Source organism: Gorilla gorilla, chromosome 15 (assembly GCF_029281585.2).
Source record: "Gorilla gorilla gorilla isolate KB3781 chromosome 15, NHGRI_mGorGor1-v2.1_pri, whole genome shotgun sequence".
Lineage (NCBI taxonomy): Eukaryota > Metazoa > Chordata > Mammalia > Primates > Hominidae > Gorilla > Gorilla gorilla.
This window is the reverse complement of record NC_073239.2, coordinates 120,967,613-120,985,578: the sequence shown is the minus strand read 5'-3', so window position 1 is coordinate 120,985,578 and position 17,966 is coordinate 120,967,613. Positions and strand designations below refer to the sequence as shown.

At 41.6% G+C, this 17,966-nt stretch overlaps 1 protein-coding gene across 2 annotated transcripts in view; it reads right to left on the bottom strand.

The window, feature by feature from the left end:
• Window positions 1-17,966, bottom strand: part of TDRD9 (tudor domain containing 9) — a 127,284-nt gene that overhangs the window by 34,433 nt on the left and 74,885 nt on the right. For both annotated transcript variants that reach the window (XM_004055767.3, XM_055361683.2), the window contains exons 14-23: window positions 14,268-14,365; window positions 13,206-13,337; window positions 12,025-12,190; window positions 11,870-11,933; window positions 11,734-11,797; window positions 11,375-11,419; window positions 10,108-10,161; window positions 3,723-3,839; window positions 2,476-2,583; window positions 404-504 (exon numbers count right to left, since the gene is read on the bottom strand). In XM_004055767.3, coding sequence (XP_004055815.2) covers window positions 404-504; window positions 2,476-2,583; window positions 3,723-3,839; window positions 10,108-10,161; window positions 11,375-11,419; window positions 11,734-11,797; window positions 11,870-11,933; window positions 12,025-12,190; window positions 13,206-13,337; window positions 14,268-14,365 — 949 coding nt within the window. The remainder of the gene's footprint in view (window positions 1-403; window positions 505-2,475; window positions 2,584-3,722; window positions 3,840-10,107; window positions 10,162-11,374; window positions 11,420-11,733; window positions 11,798-11,869; window positions 11,934-12,024; window positions 12,191-13,205; window positions 13,338-14,267; window positions 14,366-17,966) is intronic.

Sequence of the window (17,966 nt, the reverse complement as noted above, 5' to 3'; positions counted from 1 at the left end):
TAGACAACTATAAGCAGATACACTCTATTTTGGATCATCTTCATGGCCCACAAAATAACTCTTACTAATGACTCACTGAGAAAATCTCGGACCAGTGCGTGAAAGTGAAGATCACTTTAAGAGAATCCGCCTTAGCATCACACTGAGTTACCGAGCCTTCTTGGAGTGACCATGCTTGACCACTAACCAGCAGCTTAGTTCCTTTAGGAGGTCACTCAGCAGAAAGAGAAGACAAATTGCTCCTGACCATAAGATAAACCAGAGCTACATTCTGAAAGCCAACTGCAGCAGGCCATAGGAGGACCCACCTCCACGGGCACTCCGTTTTAACAATCAGCGTCTGGAAACATTTGAATCATTAAGCCTCCTTCATAATTGCAGTTGATTACAAAAATATACTTACTTTGCACCATCAAATACAATGGATTTGACTTGACCACACTGTCTAAAGAGAGACTGTAGTTGTTTATAGTAAAGAAATCCATAGGGAGGAATGTGCTTCAACTGTAAAATATAATACAAAATCAGAGCAGATTACTAGAGTTAACAAAATAGTTTCAACATTCACAAGCTCAAAGCTGCTGCACACTGTTTTAGTTTCTAAAAACATAGTTTACTATCTTTAACCATAATATATAAACTCTACAGATGAGTGCATTTAAAGACTTTTAAATTCTAACTAAGTTCTATAATAAATATGTTAAATAAAGGCTAATTCTACCCGTTAAAATGGTGTACGTCTAATACAGCAAAATTAAGATTTGTTTACTTCTGTTTTCCCTTACAATAATCAAGCTTACTAGATACTTCTTTTCAAAACATATTTCTACATAAGGAATAATGGGAATGTAAACTTTAAAGGAAAATGTCTAACTAATGAGAGGAATATGTATTTCCTCATCACCACAGTGGAAAGACCAAACAGCACATGATCAAACTGGCAGTGACTTTTAATGTATAAACTCTCAAGGTGCCATGCTGGGTTTCTGCAAAGCACTCCATACTTTTTTCTGGACCAGGACAACTCCTGTGCCAGCCCAGCTCTGCACGAGGCTCCGTGACAGAAGGCATGTAAGTGAAGGCATGGGCTGGGGCTCAGATCCAGTTAGATCCTGTCTCCTCACTCCCTGAATCCGCGTGTCTCCTTAGGCAAGTTACAGAGTTACCCTGAGACCCAACTGCCACATCATGAAATAAGAATGACACGAGAAATCCCCAACTCAAAGGGTGGAGTGAGGCTCAGAGAAGAATGAAAAGTACCTAACAAACAGCCTCTCAAGTGCTAAGTAAAGCCAGCTATTATTGAGCTTTTATGATGTACACACTAGGTAATTTTGGGCCCCCAGACTAGGCTCTCTGTGGTCGAGGGATGCAGGCACAGCTACTAGACGTCTGAGGAAGAGACCTATAGAACCCTTCCTCTTGCGCACAGCTGAGGGAAGAAAACCACGAAGGGGCAGAGGGGTGAGAGAGGAAGCCAAGCAAAGAGCTTAGTCAAACCTGATGGCCAGCAGGAGCAGAGGTGCCAATCAAATGATCCTCAGTAGCTATAAAAAACTAATGACTTCCTTTTAAATCCCTTCCACAGGTATCAAGTGTATCTCAGCTGCCTCTCTCATCTCCAGAGCACCAGCTCCTTTTGGTGCTCATCAAAGACCTCCAGTTGTAATCTCAAGTCATCTGCGCCCTTTCCTTATGAGCTATTTATTTCTTCAGGATTAACAGTGGTGGTGTAACAATAACCAGGATAAAATCTGGCAATGACTGAGCCCTTATGATATGACACGAAGGAACTTCAAGTGCTTCTCACCCCCCCTTATCAGATACAGGCACATACTGGAACCAAGTGATCCAAAACAGTCCAGTCTCAGCTTTCTTCCAGTGTGAGTCTCCCTGCTGCTGGGCTTTAAACAACTGGGTTGCAAACGCTGATTCAACGGTCAGGGCCTGTGGCTGATCATTAGATATGCCCAAAGTACACACTACTTGAATGCTGATTTCTAGGGCATACTTTCTAGCTCAGATCTCGCAGAGCCCTCAGATCTGAATTTCAACGAATATAAATAAAATAAGCACTCTCCAGGTAGTTCTGTTGGGCATCCAGGTCGGGGGATCACTGGCTTAAGCCACAGCACTCAGCTGCCAACCAATAACATTTTATTTTGTATGAAATGAAGTTGTGAATTAAGAAAATGTTCTTCAACTTGTAAGTGCCTTAAATCCTTCAAAATAGCACATGATCAAATCAGCATTGACCTTGAACGTATAAACTCTCAAGGCTTCCTTATAAGGCCAGGTCTGTAAAAGGAGGCAAGAGACTGAGGGACAAGTAGATATACCTGAAAAGGCCAAACAAGCCTAATATTCACTCCAGGGGAAAATTCACTTAGGACTCACAAAAATAGAAACAATTAGAGAACAAAAACGTTCTGCCTCACCACACCCCAGAGAGGATGGCCTGCCCCCAGCACCTACCACAACAGTTGTCTTGGGGTCCTTGCCAGCCAGCTCTCTCACCGCCATCTCCTCATCCGGCTGTCCAAAAGTAAAGTAATTTGGATAGAAAGCACCTGCCAATACAACCTGAAAAAGAAATTTATTTTCATGAAGTAACAGCATTATTTTATCAGTTATTCTCACCAATATACTAATCTCAACCCAGCATGATATGACATCCATAAATGTAAAAGATGGTTATCATTTGTATGGAAAACTAGACCTTTCACCAATCAAGCAGAAAGTCACAATTCTGATAATTTCATCTAACAGAAACACTAAAAAAGAAACACTTTTTTCACCTAACAGAAACATCTTTCTTCAAAAGAGCTTGAGTACTTCTCAGAATGAGGCTTGGGAAACAGTGGCAAGTTGAACAAGGACATAAACCATCCTACACACAAAGCCCCAGGGTTGGCCAACTTTCTCCACTTCTCCCCACACACATCTATGTGCAAGGTACTCTCAGATGTTCAGATAAAACTCCAATTGGAGCACTCAGACTTAGGGCAGCAGGCTGGCGTCCACTATTCACCTCTAAAATGCACTCTGCAAAGAGTCCCTTCTTCAATAAAAACATACCAGTTTGAAACACACCCACCAAAGACTCCCCCAGCCTTAGAGCAATTTTACATCCAGGAAAACACTCGCACATTTCCAGCACACCCAGTTTATAGGCATCTACCTCAAACCTGATTCTGTATGCATCAGCCAACCCTTCTAGGAAACCCTAGAGCAGAGGCAGTCTCCACTGGCCAGGACACACTTCTCGCTCGCTACATTCCAGCTAACTACTAGTAATTTGAATCCACGGCCTCCAAAGTTAAAATAATATTTTCAGTGTAGGGGAATAGCTACATACACTGAACGATATAAAGAGCACTTCACTTTCTTAAAAGCTAAAACAAAAGGATCTCTCCTGAAGCAGTGATAACACAGGTACTCTACAGAAACACTCCCCTGGAAATTAGAAATGGGTCTGAATCCATTAAATATTAATAATTAAACAATAAATACTCTCTAGGTGAATCATCAACTCAACAAATAATGCAAACTATGAAAGAAGAATGTTTCCTGGTTCCCAAACACAGTATGAACACTACGGACCTAAAATCTCCTTTGAGGTTTGGTTTGTATCAGAAAGCAGGAATAAGCAGTTTCTCGACCACAAGACCTTGTAAGCAGAAAGAATCAGGAAAAAAAATATCCAGGAAACTTCAGCACACCTGTAGGATGAATCGCTGCTTATATATATACTCTTGGTCCATGACAGGTCGCCGAGAATCAACATGCATGTTGAACTGTGAGATTCTAGTCTTCAATTCTTCATATAATTCAGCCACCTAAGAAAAATACATTGAAATCTGATGTCTCAAAGGTACATATGTTATCAGAGCAGTGAAAACACTAGAAAATAAGTGCACAATGGGTAAAGTATAAACACAGCTATAGAATGAAACACTGCAGCTAATTAAGAATCATCTTTTGGCTGTGCGCGGTGACTCACACCTCTAATCCCAGCACTTTGGGAGGCCAAGGTTGGGAGATCACTTGAACTCAGGAGTTTGAAACCAGCCCGGGCAACATGGTGAAACCCAGTCTCTACAAAAAAAATACAAAGTTAGCTGGGCGTGGTGGCGCACACCTGTAGTCCCAGCTACTTGGGAGGCTGAGATGGGAGGATCACCTGAGACTGGAGGGCAGCGGTTGCAGTGAGCCAAGATTGTGTCACTGTATTACAGCCTGGGTGGCAGAGTAAGATTCTGTCTCCAAAAAAAAAAAAAGAAATAATCTCTTAAAAATTTTTATTATTATTATCTTTTTTTTTTTTTTTGAGACAGTCTCGCTCTGTCGTCCAGGCTGGAGTGCAGTGGCACGATCACAGCTTGGTTCACTGCAAGCTCTGCCTCCCAGGTTCATGCCATTCTCCTGCTTCAGCTTCCCGAGTAGCTGGGACTACAGGTACCCACCACCACGCCCAGCTAATTTTTTGTATTTTTAGTAGAGACAGAGTTTCACCGTGTTAGCCAGGATGGTCTCAATCTCCTGACCTCATGATCCGCCTGCCTCGGCCCCCCAAGGTGCTGGGATGACAGGCGTGAGCCACTGCGCCCGGCCTAAAATTTATTTTTAGAGGCAAGATCTTGCTATATTGCCCAGGCTAGACAGTGCAGTGGCTATTCACAGGCACAATCCCACACTGATCAACACCGGAGTTTTGGCCTGCTCCAACTTGGGCTGGTTCACCCCTCCTTAGGCAACACAGTGGTCCCTGGCTCCCAAGAGGTTGCCACATCAATGCTGAGTTTAATGCAACACCCAATCAGCATAGTGCACTACAGCCCAGAACTCCTACGCTCAACTGATCCTCCAGCCTCAGCCTCCCAAACAACCGGCAATACAGGCATGTGCCACCATGCCTGGCAAGAATCATCTTCTTAGAAATTGATTAGTAAGTAATGTTAAAGATGAACAATATAACACTTAGAGAAAATACCAGAATACGAAATCATATATGCTCCATGATCTGTTTATAAACACACACCCCTGAGATGGGAACCAATGCAAACGCATAACTGTGCCCACCCAGAGGTCAGAATAGCAGAGAGCCATGACCACAGCCTTGCTTTAGATCCTTGAAACACGTCCCAGCCTCTGCCATGAACATGTACGGCTTTTGTGATTAAAAACAAAGTAAGTGACCTATGGGCAAATAGTCCCTCCAAACAGTAAAATAAAATCAATATCCGGTTGTAATAAAAACTGTTTCACACAAAATGTCAAACTTTAATGTACACATGTGAAAATATACAACTCCAAACACCTATGAACTGATCATAAATTAAGTCACCACAAAATTATCTCAACTACAAAAAGAATACAGTCACAAGTGTGAACATAACTGGGGGGAATAACAACTAAAAAGAATTGAAAGGACAGAAAAACTCAGCAGCCACTATCTCTGTGGAGGGAGGAAAAGCCTGGGACATGGGAAGCAAGGGAGAGCACACTCAGATGCTCGCCTCTGTACCCCTGAGGGATGGAACTGTTTCATGTGACTGTAATCACATGTAAGTGAACTAATTAAAAACCAAGACTATGCCACTCTCTACACTAAAATGCAATAAAATCAGAAATGAACAACAAAAAAAAGATATTTAAAAACATTTCAGGGCTGGGCACGGTGGTTCACACCTCTCAGAGCTTTGGGAGGCTGAGGCAGGAGGATTGCTTAAGCACAGGAGTTTGAGGCTGCAGTGAGCTATGGTCATGCCACTGCATTCCAGTCTGGGAGACAAAGACCCTGTCTCTAAAAAATAAAAATAAACTCTTTAGTCAGAGAGGAAACCAACACTAAAAGAAATTATAGACAGGAATGTCAAAAATCAATGGGATGTGGTGGCTAAAGCTGCTCATAATAAAATTCATAGCTTTAAATGCTTTTAATTAGAAAGACTGAAAATATTATTATTAATAATAAATACTAATTTCAGAAAGACTGAAGTAAACTAAAAGTCACAGGAGAACTAAATTAATGGAAAAAAAAAACAAAAAGCAATGATTTAGAATCCCCCACCTACTCCTTCCCTCCCAAAAAACATACACAAGAAAACTGACAAATGAAACTAAGAGTAAGCTCTCTGAAAATACAATAACACAAAGGAAGCATCTTGCAGACTCTGCAGTAAAGGAGTAATCCAGCAGGCCTGGCTGTCCAGACCATGCACATTCCAGAGAAAGGCTTGGCCCTGGCCCAGCTCCTGAAAGGTCATTGCCAAGCCTCCAGGGACTCTCACCCTCCCGGATAAGAGTATGCATGCTGACCTGGGGCCTTGGGCCACACAAAAGAGTTTACGCTAGAATGTGATTGACGGTGGGGCCTTGGGCCATGAGGGTAACAGTTTCCTCTGGAGGGACTGAAGACTGAGTAACTAAAGTCAGTCACATGGGTACTCTAGGCCTCCATAACCAGTGCTCAATAAAAACCCAGGACACCAAGGCTCAGGTGAGCTTCCTGGTTGCAATACTTCATGCCTGTCATCGCACACTGTTGCTGAGAGAATTAATCACTGTCCATAAGACTCTACTGGGAAAGGACCCCTGGTAGCCTGCACCTGGTCTCTCCAGGGCTCCTCCCATGCACTTTTTTTTTTTTTAACCTTTGCTGATTTTAATCCATATCCTTTGGCTAAAATAAATCATAAGCATAAGCATAACAGCTTTTCTACTTCTGTGAGTCCTTCTAGCCAATCATTGAACCTGAGGATGGTCTTGGGGACTCCCTGAATATACAAATATAATCAAGAAACAATGAGAGTACACAAATACACAATAATAAGAACAAGAAAGGTGTTACCAGTTGACATGAATTTGAAATTAAGAAAATTACGTGTAACTATACATCAATAAACTTCATGATCTGGATTAAATGGGTACCTGAATGAAAAAACGTAACTCATCAAAAATGACTCCAGAAGAATTAGAATCCAGAATGGATCAATAACTACCAGGGATATTGAAATTTTTTTTAAAATTGATCCCTCAAAAAGGCACTAATCCCAAAGGTGTTTTTGAATGTGTTCTATCAAATATGTAAGAAATACATTTCTAGTTATTAAACTGTTGATTAAAATGGTTCCTGGGCACAGAAAGATGTTCATCCTACCAGGGTGGTATCAATAACAACATCTCATACTATTGTGCATGCATGTGCACACACATGCACACACACATGTAAACCAGAGGCCAATTTCACTTATAAATATAGAGGCAAAAATTCTAGAGAAAATATTGGCAATCAGAACCGAGCAATGTTTTGGGAGAAAACATTACAAACAAGCAGAGTTTATTCTAAGAACACGTGGTTGGGTCAACAGTGGGAAATCCATCATGTATTCATGTATAAGTCATGCACCACATAGCAGTGTCTCAGTTGACCATGGACACGTATAGAACTGTGGACCCATAAGACCGTCACAGAGCTAGAAAATTCCTGTTGCCTGGTCATGTCATAGCTGTTGTAGGGCAACACGTTTACTCACGTGTCTGCGGTGATGCTGGTGTAAACAAACCTACTGTGCTGCCAATCATACGAAAGTCTAGCACATACAACACATACAGTACATTTCAGTTCACCCCTGAACAACATGGGGTTGAACAGCAAGGGCCCACTTATACGCAGGTTTTTCTCAACCAAATGTGGATCAAAAATACAGTATTCAAGGGATGCAAGCCCGAGTATATGGAAGGCCGACTATTCACATGGGTGCCACAGGGCCAACTGTAAGACATGAGTATTCGTGAATTTTGGTATACAGGGGTCCTGAAACCAACCCTCCTGTGAATACCAAGGGACGACTGTACTTGATAATGATAATAAATAACTATGTTACTGGCTTATGGATTTATCATACTATACCATCATTATTTCAGAGTATATACTCCTATTTTTTTAAAAAAAATTAACTTCACATGTCTTGAAAGAAGCAGCAAAAAAAAAAAAAAAAAAAAGGAAACAAACAAAGTTAATTGTAAAACAGTCTCAGGCAGGTATCCTTCAGGAGGTATCCAGGAGAAGGCACTATTATACTGTAAGAGATGATAGCTCCATGTGTTACTGCCCCTGATGACCTTCCAGTGGACAAGATGTGGAGGCAGAAGACAGTGATATTGATGATCCTGATTCTGTGTACGCCTAGGCTAATGTGTATGTGTGTCTTAGTTTTTAACAAAAAAGTTTAACAAATAAAAATTATTTTTTAAAATAGATAAAACCAGTCTGGGCTACAAAGTGACACCCTGTCTCTACAAAAAAATACAAGAATAAAAAAAATTAGGCCAGGCACAGTGGCTCACACCTGTAATCCCAATACTTTGGGAGGCCAAGGCAGGCAGATCACAAGGTCAGGAGTTCAAGACCAGCCTGGCCAACATGGTGAAACCCTGTCTCTACTAAAAATACAAAAAAGTAGCCGAGCATGGTGACGCACACCTGTAATCCCAGCTACTCAGGAGGCTGAGGCAGGAGAATTGTTTGAACCCGGGAGGCGGAGGTTACAGTGAGCCGAGACTGTGCCATTGCACTCCACCCTGGGTGACAGGGCAAGACTCCACCTCAAAAAAAAAAAAAAGAAAGAAAAAACAAATTAGGAGTGGTGACATATGCCCGTAGTTCCAGCTACTGCAGAGGCTGAGGCAGGAGAATTGCTTGAGCCCAGGAAGTCAAGGCTTCTATGAGCTGTGATCATGCCACTGCACTCCAGCCTGGGCAACAGAGTGAGATCCTAGCTCAAAAACCAAATAAATAAGGAAATAGATAAAAACTTATAGAATAAGGATATAAAGAAAGAAAATATTTTTGCATAGCTGTACAATGTTTGTGTTTTAAGCTAAGTGTTAATATAAGAGCCAAAAAAATTTTTTAATTAAAAAGTTTATCAAGTTAAAAAAAGTTATATTAAGCTACAATTAATTTTTTAAAAATTTTTATGAACTTAGTGTAGCCCAAGTCTGCACTGTTTATAGTCTACAGTCATGTGCAGTGGTGTCCTGGGCCTTCACATTCCCTCACCGCTCACTCACTGACTCACCCAGAGCCACTTCCAGTCCTGCAAGCTGCATTCACCATAAAGCTCCCTATATTGGTATGCCATTTTTATCTTTTATACCAGTGATCCCTAACCTTTTTAGCACCAGGGACCAGTTTCATGAAAGACAATTTTCCCACAGGCCGGAGTAGGTGGGGATGGTTTCAGGATGAAACTGCTCCACCTGAGATCTGGTATTAGTTATATTCTCAAAAGGAGAATATGGACCAGGTGTTGGGAAACCCTGTTTTATAACCATATTTTTACTGCACCTTTTCTATGTTTAGTTATGTTTAGGTACAGAAATACTTACCATTTTGTTGTAATTGCCTACAGTGTTCAATACAGTCACATGCTGTACAGGTTTGCAGCCTAGAAGCCATAGGCTACACTATACAGCCTAGGCGTGTAGTGGGCCATACCATCTAGGTCTGTGTAAGTATGTTCTATGCTGTTTGCACAAGGATAAAACCATGTAATTACTCATTTCTCAGAATGTATTCCTGTCATTAAGCAATGTAAGATTGTATTAGTAGGTTAAAAATTAAAATACCGTATGTTTATCTTTTTCTTTTTCAAGACAGGCTCTCACTCTGTCACCCAGGCTAGAATATACTGGTGCGATCACGGCTCACTGAAGCCTCTGCCTCCCAGGCTCATGCAAACCTCTCACCTCAGCTTTCCCAGAAGCTGGGACTACAGGTGTGAGCCACGACACCCAATCTGTTTATCCTGACATATACTGAAAAGACATACAACAAGATTACACAACCATTCCTCATTAAACTATATATAGGGAAAATATACTCCTTAACTTGAAAAGGAGTATTTATTAGAAACCCAAGCAGTTCTACTGAAAGGTGAAAACACAAGAGACACTTCTACTAAAGTTGGAAACAGGCAGGAAATACACTTCTTGGAATACTCATTACTACCCACGTACTTAATAAATATTGTTGTCATTTAATAAATATTTCATAAGTCAACTTTATTTGCATCCATTTTGTCAAAAAACTTAACTTACCTCTCTAATTCTCTTGATTTGAATGTAATTTAACCGTCCCCAATTAAGTTCATCCTTTAAATATATAAAAGCAGAATACTCAATATTAAGGTAATAAATTAGAGCTGAATTTAGCTACTTTAATACATATTTCATCCAAAAATTTAATGATGAATGTAAATTACTGAGCTACTCAAGCTGACTGTGGCACTCCCTCTCCAGGTACATCCAATTTTACATTGAAGCCAGAGAGCATAATACTCAACCATAAACACAATACAGAAACTCTTCTGAGTTCACCTGTCTCAAAAATTAAAGGTAGACATAACTTGATTATCTTGAAAAAAGATGTCTGACAAATTATATACCAACAAGAAAAATAATACAGCTGAGCCTTTAAAAGACTTTAAGCCAGGCGCAGTGGCTCACGCCTGTAATCCCAGCACTTTGGGAGGCCGAGGCGGGCAGATCACAAGGTCAGGAGATCGAGACCATCCTAGCTAACACAGTGAAACCCCATCTCTACTAAAAAATACAAAAAAAGTAGCTGGGTGTGGTGGCGGGCACCTGTGGTCCCAGCTGCTCGGGAGGCTGAGGCAGGAGAATGGTGTTAGCCCAGGAGGCAGAGCTTGCAGTGAGCCAAGATCGTGCCACTGCACTCCAGCCTGGGCGACAGACCGAGACTCCGTCTCAAAAAAAAAAAAAAAAAAAAGACTTTAAAGAGTTAACTCATATATGTATTGGTAGAGATATATCTAAGCACAGCAAATCTCCACACAGAAACGGCAGACCTGTAAACAGTCTGTTGAACCAAATAAGTTTAGAAGAACAGCAAAGCCTGACCAAAAAAAAACAATAAAATGGAGGGTAACAGATTACATTTCTTTTAAGCCCGTTATCTAAAAGAGCTGAAAACAGAAACAGCAGCCACATGGCCCTCAATTTTGAACTGACACGTCCAACCCAGTACCCACAGCTATGAAATACAGCCAAAGAGGCTGCAGACACCATGGCAAGATCAGTACAATGTGGAGCCATGAAACAAGCAGCACAGCTCCAGCACAGGCCTGAGAGCAAGCGGCCTCCTGAGAAGCGATGGAAGCAAAAGGACCAGTCTGCAGAGATTATGGCCTGCCACTCTTGGGACAGCCGTGCGAGCACTGACAGTGACCTCGACTCCAGCCGCAGGTGGCACCGTCATGATTCACATGCTCTGACTGTGCCAAGACAGAGTCCTTCTCTCATTACTCCCAGCCATCTAGAAAGCAGCAGGAAAGGGCTCACCAACCTTCGGGTACCGCAGCTCCCCTGTCTGTCTGCAAGCCTTCCATGTCTGAAAATAAAGGATACAAAGTTTCAAAATAATGTGTTGGCTCACTGAATTTTTTTTAAGTATAATTTCAACAAACCTGAAAATTTACAACATAAAAATTTACCAATTTAATTTTTTCAATCAATTTCATAAAATTGGACTTCCATCTCACTCACTTCTTCCAGCACGGTTAATTTAACACTGGACACCAATAACCCTGATAATACTTTCACTAGATAAAACATTGTCTCTCTCTACCTCATACGTTTGTGGTATGAAAATGTACTAACAATCTGTCGTAGCTGCTTTCATGGTTTACACAACAGAAAACTTACTTTAAATGCCTCAACAAGTGCAATACAGTCACTCCTGCTACTGCCAGAGAAATTCACTTTGTTCCTATAAACAGATAACAGTGTCATTCAATACCATTAAAATATAGTGACACTTTAAAATATGAATGTTCAGTACCTATATCCATCGAGATGCTGCCGGAAAGGCATTGCAAAAAAATTCTTCAAAGAAAGAGCTGCCGCTAACCATAAAAAATAAACAAGAAGAATGTAAGATTGTGAGAGTGGTGTTGTATAAACTTCCCATTAGCATTTATTTGTTCTCACACTTACCTATAATAAGACATTCATCTAGACATCCAAATACATGTCCAAGGACTATGAGTTTACCAAGTTGCTGATTTACAGGAAGTTGGGCTAAAACTCTTCCTAAGAAGGTCAATTCACCATCATGGGGGTTTTCATCTTCTCTCTGCCCACTCACTGCAAGTGCTCCAACCTTTATAAAATAAAATTAGTGTTATTATCAAGCACTGACTTACTCATACTTCTTCCCCTTAAGGTGGAGAGTCCAAAACAGGAAACAAAGACCGAATTTTGGTGAATAACGTTCTAAGTCAATTTATGAAAGGTTGATATGCTACCAAAAAAAACTTTTTTAATTTTCCCTTGAAACTTAGAACACATTTTACTTTTTTTTTAAAAGTATGATCCTGGGAGGTAACACTAAAGGACTTTCACAGAATTCTACTCACCTCACTCTTGAACAAATATGGCACGCACAGTACTAAGTGAAGGATCTCCCAGCTGTAACTGTCAACAAAACCTTACTGAACTATGTATGGGGAAAAACTTCCTTAACTTGACACAGTGTATTTCATAGAAACCCAAGGAGGTATCATATTTAAAGGCAGCCAAGTGTGGTAGCTCACACCTCAGTCTCAGCTACTTGGGAGGCCACAGTGGGAGGGCCACTTGAGCCCAGTGTTTGAGGCTGCAGTAAGCCATGATTGCATCACTGCGCTCCAGCCTAGGCAACAGAGCAAGACCCAGTTAATCAATCAATCAATCATAATAAAGAAGGTAAAACACCAGAGGCATCCTCAACTTCGAAGGTCAGAAGCAGAACGTCCACAGCCCCAGCACAGTATGTACACTAGGATACAGCTTGTACCAAGGCCTCGGTTACAAGTTCGAAGAGCAGAGTATGAGTCAGGTGTGCAGTCAAAGAATCCCAAGTAGGAAGAGCAGGGTTTCCAGGAATGGATGAAGAAAGCCAGAAGGAGGCTGAGGAACAGAGTTAGCGGGAAAGTGAGGCAGGAGGAACAGAGTTAGCGGGAAAGTGAGGCAGGAGGAATAGAGTTAGTGGGAAAGTGAGGCGGGAGGAACAGAGTTAGCGGGAAAGTGAGGCGGGAGGAACAGAGTTAGTGGGAAAGTGAGGCATAGACTGAGGGAGCCACAGTAGAACACAGCTCTACAGATGCCAACAGTACTAAACCATCAGGCAGTCCTACCTCCTTTAGTAGAAGGATGGTGCGCTCAATGTCACTCAGACCAGGCGGGGAAAGGGCAGTGGCCAGCAGAGCTCTCGGCTCACCCATGTCGAGTAATTTCACTTTCAAGATCGTGCTTCCTAATGGACAACGCTGAAAAGAAACAAGCCTGAGATTAGAAATAATAACATAACTAATCAGTTAGCCGATTCACATAACCAGTGCTTCAGAGGGAAAGAGGAGGAGAGAAGGAGAGGAGAGAAGAAAGAAAAATGGAGAGGATTGAGGGAGGGAGAGAAGAGAAGGGAGAGAGAAGGAGAAAGAACAGGAGAGAAAGAGATGGAAAAATAAAAAGATGGGGAGAGAGAAGGAAGAAAAAAGAGAAGGAAAAGAGGAACTGAAAAGTGGGAGAGCAAGAAAGCAGGGAGAGGGAAAGAAGAAAAAAAGAGAAGGAGGACAAAGGAAGGGGAGAGACACAGAAAAGAGGAAGGAAAAAAAGCTGATCCCACAATTACTCATTATAAAGGGACATAGAAAACAGCAGCATTTAAAGACAATCCTATTATAGAGCCCATAGATACCAGAAAACATCCTCTCATTAAAACCGTAAAATGTGGGTAACGCCCTAGACAGTAGCCTGATGCGTAATCAATAGTGAGCCCGGATTGTGAGTGAGGGGGAATGTGGCAAGACAAGGATTTTTCTGGAATCAAAACTAGATGACACTAGAAATTATATTACTTAGACTATTTGGCAAAACTATCTACAAAAAATTAACTTTGACACTTTGGGAGGCCAAGGCGGGCGGATCACGAGGTCAGGAGTTCGAGATCAGTCTGGCCAACACAGTGAAACCCCGTCTCTACTAAAAATACAAAAAATTAGCTGGGCGTGGTGGTGTGTGCCTGTAATCCCAGCTACTTGGGAGGCTGAGGCAGCAGAATCGCATAAACCTGGGAGGCAGATTGCAGTGAGCCAAGATCATGCCAGTGCACTCCAGCCCAGACAACAGTGCAAGACTCCGTCTCATAAATAAATAAATAAATAAATAAACAAACTTTGACAATGACCAAAGTGAATTACCAACATCTCAGGAACAACATGATCAGGGATGGAGTTGTCCCAGAAATCCTTGTGTACCAGCCGGTAACAGTACCCTCTAGACACTCGTCCAGCACGGCCTTCAAAGGAGAGATGTGCAAACAGTGTTTGGCATTAATTACTTTAATATCAGCATGAAGATATCTTTTTAAACAGTCATTAAATATTAATTAAGCAAAGCCTTAAGTATCTTCCACCAGACTATGTCAGTAAAAACTTTAGAATACATTAGTGTATTCTTAATGTTATTATTTTAAACATTATTCTAAATAAGAATGACTATCCTAAAAAATTAGAATAAATAGAACAAGACTAAATGCTGACTTCTATTCAGTGACCAATATTATAAAACCCAATGCATACTTCTGAAGAAAACAACCTTGGCCCAATATGCAACAGAAACCAAGTACACCCTTCTTGAAAATGCACAGTACATAACAGAAAGTCACGAGGTTGGTGACAGGCCCTACGATGCCATCGAGGAGCTGTCTCAGCACCCTGTGCTTCCCACAGCTCCTTGCCCCACTGCAAAGCACCCTCCCAGCTGTCAGCCACACCGCATTACGTGACCGAGTGAGGAACAAGCAGAAGGTTCAGAACCAAGGCTGGCCCACGGAGACCATGATGTAAACTGTTACTCTCTTGCGACTCTATCACCTATGAAGTAGCAACTCTTTTATCCTAACACATAATAAAATTGTCCAAGGAGAGAGAGTGAAGGGAGGGGTAGGAGGGAGTCTTAAAATGCAGCTTTAAAAGAAATGGGGCAACCCAAAAAGCATTCCTTCCCCACCTATGGGGATCTGGATCCTAACAAAAGATATCTGTCTAGAAGGGTGAAGGCCTCTTGGCAATATTTTCTTTAACCTATGATGTAGGTCAAGAGGGGTGAACCAATGTTTTGTTTCTGACTGATTATGGATTAACAAAGGTACTATTAAAATTTTTTATCTAAATCTACCCTTTGTCTTTTGTTTATTAAGGCATAAGATAGATGCTAAAACAGACCAAGTTGTTTTTTTCTCCCACTAATAAAAATAAAAAATCCCAACACAAAGAGGTCCCTGCTACTCTAACCCTTATAAAAAAATAACTTAAAGTCCTTGTTCCCACCTGACAAAACTCACTGTCTCAATCTCTTGGCTCAAGAGATTGAGCCAATCTCAATCTCTTCCCAGGGAGATCTGAGACCAAATAAACACATTTACAATGGTGACAAAGTGACATCAATGCCTAAGGTTTTGGTCAACCTCTTAATCTTGACAGGTTGACCAAAGGGGAAAGTTGTTAAATTAAGTTTAGCCTACACTTGTAATCCCAGCACTTTGGGAGGCCGAGGCGGGCAGATCATGAGGTAAAGAGATGGAGACCATCCTGGCCAACATGGTGAAACCCTGTCTCTATTAAAAATACAAAAATTAGACAGGCATAGGGGTGCGCGCCTGTAGTCCCAGCTACCTGGGAGGCTGAAGCAGAGAACTGCTTGAACCTGGGAGGTGGAGACTGCAGTGAGCCGAGATCACGCCACTGCACTCCAGCCTGGCAACAGATCAAGACTCTGTCTCAAAAAAAAAAAAAGAAAAGAAAAGAAAAAAGGTTAGCCTAAAGATGCCTCCTTACATATTTTAAGTTCAGCCTAAAAGTCTCTCTGCATATAGTAAACTATAACCTAACTAGATATGTAAAAAGACTATAACCCACTCTTATGCCAATCACCGGGTTTCAGCCAATCAAAGGCAACCAACTGCTCAAACCACATTCAAAGGGGACCAATGCCCAGGTGTAGTCAATTCGGCCATTTCTGTGCCTCACTTCCGTTTTCTACACGTCACTTTCCTTTTTCTGTTCATAAATCTTCCTTGACCATGCAACAGCACCAGAGTCTCTCTAAACCTCTTCCAGTTCAGGGGCAGACCAATTTGCAAATTGTTCTTTAAAACTCTGTTAAATTTAATTTGTCTAAAATTTTTTTTTTTTTTTTTTTTTTTTTTTTGAAACAGCATCTCACTCTGTCACCCAGGCTGGAGTGCAGTGGCGCAATCATGGCTCAACTGCATTGACCTCCCAGGCTCAATCTATCCTCCCACCTCACCCTACTGAGTAGCTGGGAGTACAGGCACATGCCATCATGGTTGGCTAATTTTTGTATTTTTTATAGAGATAGGGTTTTGCCATGTTGCCCAAGCTGATCTCAAACTCCTGGGCTCAAGCAGTCTGCCCACCTCACCCTCCCAAAGTGCTGGGATTACAGGCATGAGCCACTGTGTCTGGCCAAAATTTTTCTTTTAACAGTGGTGCTGGCAAAGATACGGAAAAAACAGATCTCACACATTGCTCATGGAATGTAAAATGACACAGCCACCATGGAAAGAGTTTACAGTAGTTCCTTATAACACTAAACATAGGCCGGGCACAGTGGCTCATGCCTGTAATCCCAGCACTTTGGGAAGCCGAGGCAGGCAGATCACGAGGTCAAGAGATGGAGACCGTCCTGGCCAACATGGTGAAACCCCATCTCTACTAAAAATACAAAAATTAGCTGGGCGTGGTGGGGCATGCCTGTAGTCCCAGCTACTCGGGAGGCTGAGGCAGGAGAATTGCTTAAACCCAGAAGGTGAAGGTTGCAGTGAGCTGAGATCACGCTGTTGCACTCCAGCCCAGCGACAGAGTGAGACTCCGTGTCAAAACAAAACAAAAGAAACTAAACATAGATTTACCACATGACCCAGTAACTATATTCTTGGGTTTTTATACCAGAGAAATGAAAACTTATGGCCACACAAAAACCTGTACATGAATATTCACAGCTGTTTTATTTACACGGCAAGAATTGGAAAAACCTCAAATGTCCTTAAACAGGTAAATGTTCAGTGGAGTACTACTTAGTAATAAAAAGGAATGAGCCACTGATACTTGCAGCTTGTATTGGCTTAGATGGCTCCTAAGAACACTATGGTAAGTGGAAAAAGCTAATTTCAAAAGGTCACATACTGTATGATTCCATTTATCTAACATCCCGGAAATTACAAAGCTGCAGAGATGAAGACGGGTCACCAGTTGACAGGCAGAGTGTTAGGGGCAGGTATGGCTGCAAAGCGGCAGCACAGGGCCACCCCTGCATAGCAGTGGGACAGGACAGTTCTGTGTTCTGATCATAGTAGTGGTTACACAAACTTACACATGGGATCAAACTGCACAGAACCATACACACAGTACAGGTAAAACTGTGAAACAAGGTGTATAGTCTAACAGTGTTACACTATGTCAATTTCCTGGTTGACTGTACTTATAAAGATGTCCTACTCCAGGGGAAGATAAGAGAAGGATTCAAAGGATTCTATGTACTATTTTTGCAATATCTTATAGAGGAAGAAATTTTATAATAAATATCTAATTATAGAAATTTTGAATATACAAAAAGGTAGACAAAACTCCTATAATCCCAAGACTGACCCAAAGATAATCACTTTTAACATTTTTGTATATTTATTTCTAGTCACTTTTTATTGAGGTTTTTGTTTTTTTTTTGAAACACAGTCTTGCTCTGTTGCCCAGGCTGGAGTGCAGTGGCGTGATCTAGGCTCACTGCAACCTCCACCTCCCAGGTTCAAGCAATTCTCGTAACTCAGCCTCCCAAGAAGTTGGGATTACACGTGTGTGCCACCACACTCGGCAAATTTT